Source organism: Ceratotherium simum, chromosome 34 (genome assembly GCF_057802395.1).
Source record: "Ceratotherium simum simum isolate JZ-2026a chromosome 34, ASM5780239v1, whole genome shotgun sequence".
NCBI lineage: Eukaryota > Metazoa > Chordata > Mammalia > Perissodactyla > Rhinocerotidae > Ceratotherium > Ceratotherium simum.
Genome location: NC_141933.1, coordinates 21772000 through 21786216, shown reverse-complemented (window position 1 = coordinate 21786216; position 14217 = coordinate 21772000). Strand labels below are relative to the sequence as shown.

At 41.0% G+C, this 14217-nt stretch overlaps 1 protein-coding gene across 17 annotated transcripts in view; it reads right to left on the bottom strand.

Moving 5' to 3' along the window:
* Positions 1-14217, bottom strand: part of PHF21A (PHD finger protein 21A) — a 182296-nt gene that overhangs the window by 33739 nt on the left and 134340 nt on the right. For 13 of the 17 annotated variants that reach the window (XM_087423069.1, XM_087423054.1, XM_087423059.1 and 10 more), the window contains 3 exons: positions 6315-6566; positions 4705-4794; positions 680-973 (listed from right to left, as the gene is read on the bottom strand). In XM_087423069.1, the coding sequence (XP_087279195.1) occupies positions 680-973; positions 4705-4794; positions 6315-6566 (636 nt within the window). The remainder of the gene's footprint in view (positions 1-679; positions 974-4704; positions 4795-6314; positions 6567-14217) is intronic. The other 4 variants (XM_087423064.1, XM_087423068.1, XM_087423063.1 and 1 more) reach the window with 2 other exon arrangements.

Sequence of the window (14217 nt, the reverse complement as noted above, 5' to 3'; positions counted from 1 at the left end):
GGTCTTTCTTTAAATAGAATATGGGGATTGCCTATAAATCCTTTTTCTTGTTTTTAGAAGTCTTACTGTCACAGAACCCTTAGGTATTTTTGGAGGTTACCTGTATTTCTCTAGCCTCGTTTTTTTTAAGAGAAAATCTGATTTTAGAAATATAAATGAAAAAGCTTCAATATTTGGCTTAAAATGTCTACATCCTCTAGAGTTAAAAGAATGCTTTCAGAAATTTTAATTTTTTCATTTGGCTCTTCATTATCCGTAATAACCAGAGAAAATCTTTGAATGAAATCCCTTTCCTTGTTTTGTTTATTTTTCCTGACTTTCATAGTCATAGCCTCATCTGGATTCTTACTGGGCCAAAACTAACAACGGCATTTTCAGTTTACTGCCTCATCTGTGCTTCCTGACTAAGGGCAGCAGAACCCATCTGTGAATTTCTGCTCCAGAACCAGCAGGGGGAGCTCACTCACACAGGAATCTGAATCCATCTCAAGGGATGGTGGGAAAACAACTTTCTTCAGTAAGATTGGCCCTTTTGCATTGTGGATAAAGCATCACACGATAAGCAACAGGTTATCCACAATGATGCTGAAATAAAGAGCCCTTGAAAAGATGTGTTTAGAGACTGCCCAGTCTCAAAAGCAAAGCTACTGCCCCAAACAGGTGTATACTCCGCCTGTACCTGTTTTTCAAGGCTTGGCTTGCTAAGCTGTACAGTTTGAGGTCCAGCGAGTCTGGTCCCTGGAGTAGCTATCACAATGCTGGTGAGCTGGGCCATGGGGAACGTTTTGGCTATGGTTGCAGTCTGCCCATTGACGACACGGACGGGGTGGATGGAATTCTGGGAGGTAGGGAGGGTCGTGGGGGTGAACTTGGTCAGCATGACGGGCCTCTGGATAAGCTGAGGAGCTGCAAGCATGGGAGGAGGTGCTGGGGCAATAGGAATGTTATTCTGGGCCACAGGCTTGGGTCGAACCTACGGGGAAAGAAAGAACAATTATCGTATTACTTAAAGAAACTTCTCAAGTGCTGTCAGTCTAAGACATTGCCAGATCTTCCACACTATATATGTGAAATAGTAGTACAAATATTTATTAATATTGGTTTTGGTTATTATTAATTCTATAGATCTCAGGATATACAATCTTATAAAAGACTCATCAGCTCTTAAGAGGGTCCTAATGCTACCCTAGAATGCAGTCCTTCTGATTCCAAACCTTAGCTCCCTCTCCTCTACCATGGCGCCTCTTCAGGCTGGTCAAATGCCTAGTCCAGAGACTGGTCCCACCTAGAACTTGTGCCCAGAATGGTACTAATGCTGCCAATGGCCTTCATTCACATTCTAAATGTCTTCACATCCACAGCTTCAGTTCACTCCCATTTCTGGTTCTCTAACTCCTTCCTCTTCCTCTGCACAATCCTCTATGTAAGTATTTCTCAGGATTTTGTCCTGGAACCTCTTTCTTCCCAATGCCCTCACTCCTCCCAGAGTTCTCACTCATCCCACTTCAGTTACCATCTCTGTACTAAAGACTTCCACACCTGCATCTCAGGACCAGACATTTCCTGAACTTCACAATCATATATCCAACCGCCTGCTAGACACCTCTACCTGGAAATCTCATAGGAAGTTCAAAAACATGTCTAAAACATTAATTTCTTCCTCCAACCCTTTCTTCCTCCTATAATCATCACCTCAGTAAACGGTCTTCTCTTGCTAAATAAACTTCAGAATCATTCTTGATGCTTCCTACTCCACCTCGTCTTCCTAAATCCTTCTCAAATATGTCTACTTGCTATCCCCACTGCCACTGCTCTGCTTATGTTTGGCTTACTGAAACAGTGGCAGAAAATTGTGGTTAAAAGCATGGGATCAGCCTTGCCTGGGTTCAAATCCCGGTTCTACCACCTACTGGCTGTACAACCTCAGGCAACTTACCTGACCTCTCCTAAGCCAGTATTTTTCAAACATTCTGAACTGTGACCCTGCAGGCAACAACCTTTCCCATTAGGCACGAGAGTCTGACCTTCAGTTAACTCTCTAGCTCTATTCCTCTGGAAACTTGATATGGGTAAGAATGTCAACTATGTTACCAGGCAACATGGTTTATAGTAAAAATGACCCCTTATTGTTAAATCGAATCTGGATGGGGAGAACGATAAACACTTGATGGGACACCAATGTTTTGGGATTCCCAAACGGAGTACCTCTTGTAACTGGGCATGTCCATTGTGGGCATCTTAGAAGCCATGCCCAAGGAATTGTTTCAAGATATACTGGCTCCTGTGAGGCATACGGCTTCTAGGCCAGGGTGGCTCTCCCACTGTCTGATAAAGATCTCATTTTCCAGCACCTGAGCTATCCTTGGACAGCTGTAGAGACTGCTATATGGGATACTATAGGGACTCCCATTGAAGAATGATGTCTCATGCTGTCTTACTGGCAAGCTCTGGTTTCTGTTCCACATTGTTCCAAGTAGACTGGTGCCAAGTGTGGCCCTTGACAGTCTTATAAGTCTGAATGTTTAGCTGAATTTAAGACCACCCTGTGGTGGGTGCTGTAGACACATGGTAGGAATAGATTTCACATTGTAACCAGTATACACATATGGACATGTATCTATATCTCTATAAAACAAAAACTTCATGAAACAATACTTATGTGCTATGTACTCTAATATTTCCTAATCTGTTATGTTCAGTTTATTTAAAAACTCTGGTTACAATCCACTAAATTCACATTAGTTGGCATGATTTCACCCCATACTAATGGGTCACGACCCACTGTTGCAAAAACATGGACTAAGCCTTAGATTCCTTATCTAAAAAAGAATAATACCTACTTTCATAGAGTTGTTGTGAGGATTAAAATAGATAACCCACATAAAGTGCCCAGCACAGTAACTGGCACATAGTAAGATTCTCTAAACACTACCTATTATTATTGTCGACAATGTCCTAACTGTTCTTCCTGCCCACAGTCTTGACCATTTCCAATCTATTCTCCACACAGTGGCAAGAGGGAATTTTCTAAAACAAAAATCTGATCATGTCAAGTACTTGTTTGAAAATGCTTTAATGGAGCCCCACTGTTTCTGGGATAAGGCCCACATTCCTATATAGCCTACAGGGTTCCACAGGCTCTGGCCCAATGGGCTTCTCCAGCCTCACATCTTACTCTAGCCTGAGTCAGCCACACGGCCCACTGTGCTCAGCCACACCCAATCTCCTTTGGTTCCTAAGCTTACACGCATCTCTCCATCCTAGACTTAGATATATGTTCCGCCCTTTGCCTGGGACATTTTTATTCTTCCCCCAAAACTTTGTCAGGCTAACTTTACTAGGATTTTAGGTCTCAGACTGAATGTCAGCTCTTCAAGGAAACTTTCTATAATACAGTCGGCCCTCTGTATTCGCGAGTTGTGCCCTCGTGGATTCAACCAACTGTGGATCAAAAGGCCTACAATGGTTGTGTCTGTACTGAACACATACAGACTTTTTTCTTGTCATTATTGCCTAAACGATACAGTATAACAACTATTTACATAGTATTAGGTATTTAAATAATCTAGAGATTAAAGTATATGGGAGGATATGCATAGGTTCTATGCAAATACTACACCATTTTATATAAGGGACTTGAGCATCTGTGGATTTCCGTATCCAGAGTGGTCCTGGAACCAATCCCCCACAGATAGTGAGGGACGACTGTACTCTTAAGAATGAGTTGGGTGTCCCTCCCATGTGTTCTCAGACTGCCCTGTACTTCCCATAATGGACACTGTAATTGCCTGCACATGTGTCTGAAACTCTCTGAGGGCAGAGAACTGTCTGTCTTGAAAACTGGCATATCCATAGTACTTAGTGCCTTTTTTGATACCCAGGGTACTTATTAAGGATTTATCTGATACATGACTAAAATCATCTTACCTCATGTTAGCACTGCTCATCCCCTCCCCACAGGAAATCTGGAAATCACTTAAGGCCACTGACCACAAAATTCCTTTCTCTTTTCTCTTTGCCTGAAACCTGGGGCCTCAGACAGGAACTCCCAGCCTTTCTACCAGGCCAGTCAACTCCCCTCGAGGTCCAGACTGGGGCAACCCTGCCATTTGCCATGAGAATGGTAAGTTCAGCTCCAGTGCTGGAAGAATACTCTCAGGGAAATACAGGCAAGCAGAGTTGCTTGGGTCCAGGCAGAACGCTCCCTGTGTAGACCCCTAGTCTAAATCTTTGTAGGCAAGTCTTTGTGTTTTGGTATGATGCTCAGTGCCATCACTTTCCAGAGCAGAACCGAACAATTTTTACTGGATAGTTTGGCTGTTGTTTCCTTCCCCACTCTCTTTGGCATATAGAAAAAAAAATAAAAAGTGGTAATTGCATTCCTTCCCCACTGGCAGGCAGGTTTTAGCTAAATTATTCCAGTAAGTTAACATAAAGTTTTAAAATGGTGTTATCTTAATTATTTTAAATTTAGGAAATTTTCCTTTTCCTCATAGCCCCTTGTTACTGCCTTTGGTCACTGCTAAGAAACCTTGATGACAAAATAAGCTTCTTTATGGTATAGAAATCAGCAGCCAGAATCTTTAGCTAGGTGGGGTCTAAATACAGCTGAGCTGACAAACATATTACAGGCTGCTCAGAAAGGGCCCATGAGGACTTCTGTCCCACCTAACCCATCGTTGGGTTTGTCATTGGTTTACTCACCTGTGGAAGAAAATTTGGACGTGGAGTGAGTCTAGGAGGGGGGATAAACTGTGGTACTTTGATGGGCTGAGGAGGTGTTGCCTGAACCTGCTAAAAAATGGGAAAGATAAATAAACCAGAGGACAAGAACTGTTCAATATCAAAGCTAGGCACTATTAAAGTAACTTCAACATCACTACTCTCTGGATCAGACAATATTTCCTAGAAGCTTTCACTGTAGAATCTACCATCTGAGTTAACACTGCCTTAAGACACTTCTTTACTCTCCCACCTGCATGCTCTACCCCATGGAGTGAACCCACCACGTTTCTGGTTCCTTACACGCCTAACGTAGAACATAGCAGGCCCAGGATTCTTAGACAATTTCCTTTGCCACTCAAGAACTCTTGCACTTACGTATTTTAAAAGTCATGACTGGATCCAAAATAAAATCAAACTTGCTGCCTGGCCAAATCGGCTTTTTCCTAATATAAGAGCTTTATCTAATGGTGAATGTCCTTATTCCTATAGAGAATTTTCTAACTCAGCATCTGGCTGAGTGATCTGGTTGCTTCTCTAGAGAGTCCTGGGTGAGTGGGAAGCTTCACTTTATTGCTCTCTAGTTTCACTGGCCATCATTCCAAAGCCAACAAGAGCTCTTAGCTGCCATTCTAAGAACAGACTTTTTTATTTTATTTACTTTTTTTTTGAGGAAGATCAGCCCTAACATCCATCAGCCCTAACATCCCTGTCAATCCTCCTCTTTTTGCTGAGGAAGACTGGCCCTGAGCTAACATCTATTGCCAATCATCCTCCTTTTTTGCCCCCAAAGCCCCAGTAGATAGTTGTATGTTACAGTTGCACATCCTCTAGTTACTGTATGTGGGACGCCGCCTCAGCATGGCCCTACAAGTGGTGCGTCAGTGCGCGCCTGGGATCCGAACCCGGGCCGCCAGTAGCGGAGCACGCACACTTAACCGCTAAGCCACGGGGCCGGCCCCTAAGAACAGACTTTTAAACCACAATTTGGATATATTTTCCCCAAGCTTCTGAGACATCAGTTTCTAGTTTTACCCCAGAAATCTCATAAACAATTTTTGTTCAAGTACTTCTTCCTTCAGGGGACTTTTTTTCTGATAGACCTTTGACACGAACACTGTTAATCTGTGAGTTTCTTGAATATTTTTAAAGTGCCCCAACTAACTCCAGTACCTCCTGGGTGCAGTCAATTTCAAGGTATAGTGAACTAAAAGAATTCAGCAGGAGTTTTCCCCAAGTTGGAAACACAGCACCAAAGGGTTTAAGCACTCAAGTTTCACAGGAAGGACTGTGAGTAGGAAGTAGGGAGAGAGAAATGAAACAGTGTATTTCCCCCTCAAGCCAAGTCATAACTTTGACCTCAGATAATGCACTGAACGAGTGTTGGTCCTTGGTGTCAGGATACTTCTATAGTTATCCGAGCAGACAGCAGGAATGCCATATTCCCTTGTCAGCCCCAAAGGGGAATCAGGTATGGTGGAAGAGTGACGGCGACTCAGAAATCCAGCAGGAGCATAAAACGGATATACTCTACAAATGCATATCCTGAACCCTCTCATGTGGGCACACATGAGTAGCAGCTGCTGGCTTACCAGAGTGACTGTGTTTTTTGCCACAATTTGGACAGCCTCTGCCCCAGGCCCAGTGACCTTACTAGACGTCTGGAGGTTGACTGGTGTGTTCTGCACATCAGTGCTGAGCACAGCCTTCTGACTGTTGATGGCGGTCACCATAGCAATGGTAGGTCTCTGGCCCACAACAGAGGCAGGCATGGTCGCAGTTGCTGCTTTCAAGACGAGAGGTAGTGTCTTTGTGGTAATCATAGAAGCTGTAGTTACAGTCTTCTAGGAGACATGGAGAACAGATATTAGGCCACTGAAGTGTCATCCCACTAAACAATATGCTATTAACCCCCAGAAGAAAACAAAGCAATAATTCTCATAATCAATCAAGTTTCTTGGTATAACATTTCTTTTGTGTACGTAGAGCACACTTCTTACTACAGGGAAAGAAAATCTCCAGTTTGCCAGAGTTCTCAAGTCTAGCTTCAAGTTCATAGTAATAACTGCAGACTAACATGGGCACAGGGTTTTCAACAATGAATGGAGTGAGTTAAAAGATACAGAATACGAGTGTACCTATTTCTTCTGGTTTTTCTAATTCTTTGCTTGCTCTCAATTAACTCAAACTCTGTATAAGTTGTAAATCAATAAGGTACATACCACCTCTATCCTAATTGCTAAAACCTCATCAATATGAAGAAAGCCATCATATAATTCGGGTTATCTGCCTCCTGTCACACAAAGGCTGGGATAAAGAGATAATGTCTTTTCATTCTTTTGAGTGTCACCCTGGAGAGAAGGAAGGGACACTCACATCAGGATTAGCACAATTGTTGCCTCAGAGGCAGTAAATCCCAAACACCAGATAACCAACTAGTATAGTAAATACCAGCTCTTGGTACCAAAGGGATATGAGTCACTACCTATAAACTTTTCTCTGGAGAACTGCAGAAAGTGATCAAAGATCCAGTGAAACATGACTAGGTGGAAACAAACACCTGAGTCTGAAAAAGCCTCACAGATCAGAGGATGAATTGAGGCGAGAGGACTTGACTGACGCTCCATAGGCGCTATTGCAGCTTTGAAGCTGTATTTTTCTAGACTTTTACTAGAGTAATTAAAGGAGCCAGTTACAAAACACGAAAACATAAACCACCTTCTAACATGGCATACACATCTATCTAGTGCTACCGGTCACTCAAGATACAGATGTTTCACGAACATGAAAATTGATCTGGTCCAACTTGCTGGTTCCAACTTGGATACTCCGGCACCTTTTTCTTCTTACTCTGTACTTGCACTGTCCAATTTGGCAGTTACTAACCATGTGTGGCTATGTAAATTTAAATTAATTAAAACATCAGTTCCTCAGCCACACTAGCTACATTTCAAGTGTTCAACAGCCACACGTGGTAAGTGGCTACCACACTGGACAGTGGAGATTTCCAACACTGCAGAAAGTTCTTTTGGACAGCATTGCCCTGGACCAATGAACAGGACCTCACTCTCCCTAAAACAGATCTGGACAAATTCTCTTGTGAATTTCTGTTTCAGCATCTATGCAAGTACTTGTGTATTAAGTTGTTTTGCTCTAGGTAATTCTTTATTTCCATTTTCTGCCTTAAACACACACATGCATGTATTATCTAATCTTTTCATATCTTCTTTTTCTTTCTTTTAACCAAAAAATTTAATGATGTGGCCTCATCTATCCCATCATAGCCTAATCAGCAATCCTTATTAATGTTTGTAATTAAAATCACCCAAATTTTCGTTTCCTCTTCTCTAAGTCAACAACACAGGAGTGGCTTATCCTCCTGGCCATTGCCTCCTCAAATGTGAAATGGGAGTAAAAGAGGAACATAGATACTTACTTATTTTGGGGGGTAGAAGGTCATCTAATGTCTATCAGTGATGAAAACCAAATAAAAGCTAAATGCTATTTATCATTAGAAATGTTACAGTGGTGTAGCAGCAAGGACTGACTTCACCAGCTATTTGTAATAAGTGTTTTTAACCCAATATGATATTAGCTCTATCTTTCAGTTTAAAACATTTTTTGTTTTGTTTTGTTTTGTTTTTGTGTGTGTGTGTGTGTGTGTGTGTGTGGAAGATCAGCCCTGTGCTAACATCTGCTAATCCTCCTCTTTTTTTGCTGAGGAAGACTGGCCCTGGGCTAACATCCATGATCGTCTTCCTCCATAAAACATATAAATACGAAGAACTTTTGAAGTGGTGAGCAAGTCATAGCAGATTGCATTCAATCCTGGTGCCACCACGGGTTATGGAAGTGATGGTCTCATCAGCAGAACTCACTGACATGGATTTTAAAAACAACTGTACAGTTGTTACTGCTTTGAAAGAGATCAATCTGCTTTTGTTAGAAACATTCTTGGTTCAGGTAAACCACTATCAGTATTTTGAATAAACCTAAAGTGATTATTCTAAACAAGTGAGTACAACCTCAAACTCACCTGAATTATATACTTACCATTCATTAACTGCAACACTTAAAAAACACTGAAACCTAACAAGTTTGTTCACATCTTAGGTGAGCATTTTTATGCTTTATAAATATTTAGTGGCTAATTCACTCCATGTATTCTAGCATTTACATAACTCTCTTTGTATACACAGGCACAAGCCCTGGTACTACATGCCTCATGAAAACTGTTTGAAGAATATATTTACTATGTATTGACCCCAGGTATGGACATAGGTCTTGATTAGACCTTTACTCCTGGTTCGCTACTTATTCTATTCTATTCTAATACTAGGGAACATAAACCAAACTCTCAGAGTGTTAGATCTAGATGACAAAGAGAATCTAGAATTTTGAAGTCCAAACCTAATGTAAACCTCTGAACTGTTCTGGCAGGAGGAGGAGAAGACAGAGTGGAAAGGTGACCAACAACAAAGAAAATTATTATTTTTTTGCTTAAGGAAGATTAGCCCTGAACTAACATCTGTGCCAGTCCTCCTCTATTTTGTGTGTGGGTCGCCACCACAGTGTGGCTGACGAGTGGTGTAGGTTCACGCCCGAGATCCAAACCTGTGAACTGGGACCGCCGAAGCGGAGCACGCCAGACTTAGCCACTACACCACGGGGCCGGCCCCAAGAAAATTATTTTTATGGAAGCTGTGATTAGTCCTTGGCCGGCTGACGCTGTCCAAGTATGACCACCTTCAAGAGAAGACAGCAGTTTCCCCACAGCTTCATGAAGGAGTTCTTTCTTTTTTAATTGTGAAATTTTTGTTGTACATCATTGTTGGTCAGTCACCATACAGATGCATCCCCCCACCCTTGTGCCCACCCCCACCCCGCTTGCCCCTGGGAACCACCAAACAGTTCTGTCCGTGTGTTGCTTTATCTTCCACATGTGAGTGAGATCATGCACGTTTGTCTTTCTCTTTCTGGCTTATTTCGCTTAACATAATACCCTCCAGGTCCATCCATGTTGTTGCAAATGGGACGATTTTGTCTTTTTTATGGCTGAGTAGTATTCCATGGTATATATATACCACATCTTCTTGATCCAGTCATCAGTCGAGGGACACTTGCGTTTCTTCCATGTCTTGGCTCTAGTGAATAAAGCTGCAATGAACACAGGGGTGCATAAGCCCCTTTGGATTGCTGATTTCAGGTTCACTGGGTAGATACCCACTAGTGGGGTAGCTGGATCATAAGGTATTTCTATTTTTAATTTTTTGAGGAATCTCCATACTGTTTTCCACAGAGGCTGTGCCAGTTTGCATTCCCACCAGCAGTGGATTAGGGTTCCCATTTCTCCACAGCCTCTCCAGCATTTGTTGTTTTTTGTCTTGGTGATTATAGCCATTCTAATGGGTGTAAGGTGATATCTTAGTGTGGTTTTGATTTGCATTTCCCTGATGATTAGTGATGTTGAGCATCTTTTCATGTGCCTATTGGCCATCTGTATATCTTCTTTAGAGAAGCGTCTGTTCATTTCCTCTGCCCATTTTTTTTATCAGGTTGTTTGTTTTTTTGTTGTTCAGTTGCATGAGTTCTTTATATATTATGGAGATTAATCCCTTGTCAGATATATGGTTTGCAAATATTTTTTCCCAGCTGGTGGGTTGCCTGTCCATTTTGATCCTGGTTTCATTTGCCTTGTAGAAGCTCTTTAATCTGACGAAGTCCCACTTGTTTATTTTTTCTTTTGTTTCCCTTGTCTGAGTAGACATGGAATTCGAAAACATTCCTTTATGGCCAATGACAAATAGTGTACTACCCATGTTTTCCTCCAGGCGTTTTATAGTTTCAGATTTCACCTTCAGGTCTTTGATCCATTTTGAGTTAATTTTTGTGTATGGCAAAAGAAGATGGTCTACTTTCATTCTTTTGCAAGTGGCTGTCCAGTTTTCCCAACACCATTTATTGAAGAGACTTTCCTTTCTCCATTGTACATTCTTAGCTCCTTTGTCAAAGATTAGCTGCCCATAGATGTGAGGTTTTATTTCTGGGCTTTCAATTCTGTTCCATTGATCTGTGTGTCTGTTTTTCTACCGGTACCATACTGTTTTAATTACTATCACTTTGTAGTATGTTTTGAAGTCAGGGATTGCGATGCCTCCAGCTTTATTCTTTTTTTCTCAGGATTGCTTTAGCTATTCAGGGTCTTTTGTTGCCCCATATGAATTTTAGTATTCTTTGTTCTATTCCGTGAAGAATGTCCTTGGGATTCTGATTGGGATTGCATTGAATCTGTAGATTGCTTTAGGTAGTATGGACATTTTAACTATGTTTATTCTTCCAATCCAAGTGCATGGAATATTTTTCCATTTCTTTATGTCATCATTGATTTCACTCAATAATGTCTTACAGTTTTCATTGTATAGATCTTTCACTTCCTTGGTTAAATTTATTCCTAGATATTTTATTCTTTTTGTTGCAATTGTAAATGGGATTGTCTTCTTGAGTTCTCTTTCTGTTAGTTCGTTGTTGGTATACAGAAATGCAACTGATTTCTGTAAGTTGATTTTGTACCCTGCCACTTGTTGATTATTTCTAATAGTTTTCCAATGGATTCTTTAGGGTTTTCTATATATAAGATTGTGTCATCTGCAAACAGCGAGAGTTTCACTTCTTCATCGCCTATTTGTATTCCTTTTATTCCTTTTTCTTGCCTAATTGCTCTGGCCAGAACCTCCAGTACTGTGTTGAATAAGAGTGGCGAGAGTGGGCACCCTTGTCTTGTTCCTGTTTTCAGAGGGATGGCTTTCAGTTTATCCCCATTGAGTATGATGTTGGCTGTGGGTTTGTCATATATGGCCTTTATTATGTTAAGGTACTTTCCTTCCATACCCATTTTGTTGAGAGTTTTTATCATAAATGGATGTTGGATCTTGTCAAATGCCTTCTCTGCATCTATTGAGATGATCATATAGTTTTTAATCCTAGTTTTGTTACTGTGGTGTATCACATTGATTGATTTGCGGATGTTGAACCATCCCTGTGTCCCTGGTATAAATCCCACTTGATCGTCGTGTATGATCTTTTTAATGTCTTGCTGTATTTGGTTTGCCAATATTTTGTTGAGGATTTTTGCATCTATGTTCTTCAGGGATATTGGTCTATAGTTTTCCTTCTTAGTATTGTCTTTGTCTGGCTTTGGTATCAGGGTGATGTTGGCCTCACAGAATGTGTTAGGAAGTGTTCCATCTTCCTCTATTTTTTGGAATAGTTTGAGAAGGATAGGTATTAAATCTTATGAAGGGGTTCTTTAATTCTGACAAAACCCAAACTGCATGCACTAAAAGTTAATGTAGAAACACATGACAAGAAGTACTGACAGCAAAATCCTTTTTATTTATTTTCTTGCTAAATTATTGTTATTTACCTGCAAAGCATAAGGTATTGATTTAAAACAGATGGATTCCAATGTACAAATCAGAACTTAGAGAGATTATTAACTATGGGGTCTAATTAACTTCCACATTATTTTAGATTATTTTCTTCATTTAATTTTGAATGGAAAGTCATTGTTGTACACTCAAACAATTACAAATAGAATCTCCCCTTTTTCTCTATAAGGGCTTATTTTCTGTTTGGTTTTATTAACTGCATGCATTTTTACATTTGTACTACAACATTAAAAATGACAGGGTTGTAAATGTAAGTTGAAGGATATACCTGCATTCAACTGTTCTTTCTTTTTATTCCGGTAGATTGGAAAAATTTCAAAATATACATACGAGCATGAGCTGGAGTTGACTCAGTAAAGGGAAGTGGTCCCCCCGCCCGCTCCCCCATGCCTTGGTATGCTAATCACCTGACTTAGAATAAAAAACTTTCTCTTCCTAGCATCTCCTCCCTGCCCACGCTGATTGCTACTTAATAGTTATTCTTTTCTGAACTTAGATATGTAATATACGCCATATACAACCTCCCCTTTGTCCTTGATCTCATGAAACTTTAATGACTCCATATGACTGTCAAAAACCCCAGTTTTGTCATGCCTTGGAAGGCTTCCCCAAGCTAGCCTCTTCCTACCTCTCTAGCTTTATCTCCCTCTCCATCGTTCCCTGGAATCCACACTCCAGCCACCTCAGCCTCCTTGCTTTCCAGGGCATGCATTTACTTTTTTGACCCCCTGCTTTTGTTCACACTGTTCTGTACACCTCTGATGCTCTTTGTGCTCTGCTCCATCACTGAAATCTCATCTATCCGTCAAGCCCCTGCTCAAATGCCACCTCCTTTAGGAAGCATTCTCTGATCCCTCTAGTCAAAATTATTCTGTCCTCTGGTATGTTCACAGCTCTTTACTGGTACTTTCCTTTTACTCTTCTTTATTAGCTGTTTGCATCTTCCTCTCCTTATTTGTTTGTTTATTTATTTATTTCTTTTTTGTGAGGAGATCAGCCCTGTGCTAACATCTGCCAATCCTCCTCTTTTTTTGCGGAGGAAGACTGGCCCTGGGCTAACATTCATGCCCATCTTCCTCCTCTTTATATGGGATGCCGCCACAGCATGGCTTGCCACGCAGTGCGTCGCTGCGTGCCTGGGATCCGAACTGGCAAACCTCGGGCCGCTGCAGCGGAGCGCACACACTTGACCGCTTGCGCCACCGGGCCGGCCCCCCTCCCTCCTTCTTTAAATTTTTTATTTTTAAATTCTTGAAGACAGAAATTCTGTCTTTTTTGTGAAGCTATCCTCTACGTTGCCTAGCACAATGCTTACATATAGTAGAGACTCAATAAATATTTACAGAATGAATGAAAATAATTATCATAGTATACCCGATTCTCGGCAGGAACCATTACTACCTCTTTGTATACCAGAATCTAGCACGTGGAGAGTGCCCAAGAAACACCGATTGACAGTTTACTGTAAAAACAAAACCCCAAAACTTAGAGGATCTTTTGGCTTTTAACATTAAACAAAGCAAAATAATATAAACAAGCTTAGCTAAATCAAGTAAATATATCAGGTGGGCTAACAGATGGAGAGATGCCACGCAACACTGTTTGGGGATAGCCCCAGGCCCTCACCATCACCATCCCAAAACAGCACAGATATTCTAAGTATTAGATAAGTATTTTCTCTGATTTGTGTGACGTGGAATGTTACTTGACCAGAAAGTTTCCATGGGTTAAGAGAGAAAACCCTTACGTACCAGGAAACAGTAAATTCTACCACACTCCTTCCATGTAAACACTTTCGATCAAACTGTTACTTTGGAAAGAGAACAACCTAATCCAACTCTGTTTAAAATTCCAACAAAAGTAATCTGATAAGCAATCTTTCAGAAGAAACATAAGTCCCTGTCAGGGGTTTTAGACGTCAGTTTGAATGCCTCATTTCCAAACAGCCTTGGGGTGAAGATTAGGGTAGACATTTTGTAGGCTGCTCTAGCTATCTGATTTACAACAGGGATCCTTCTTTGGTATTTTATATAATGTTGGGATTTCT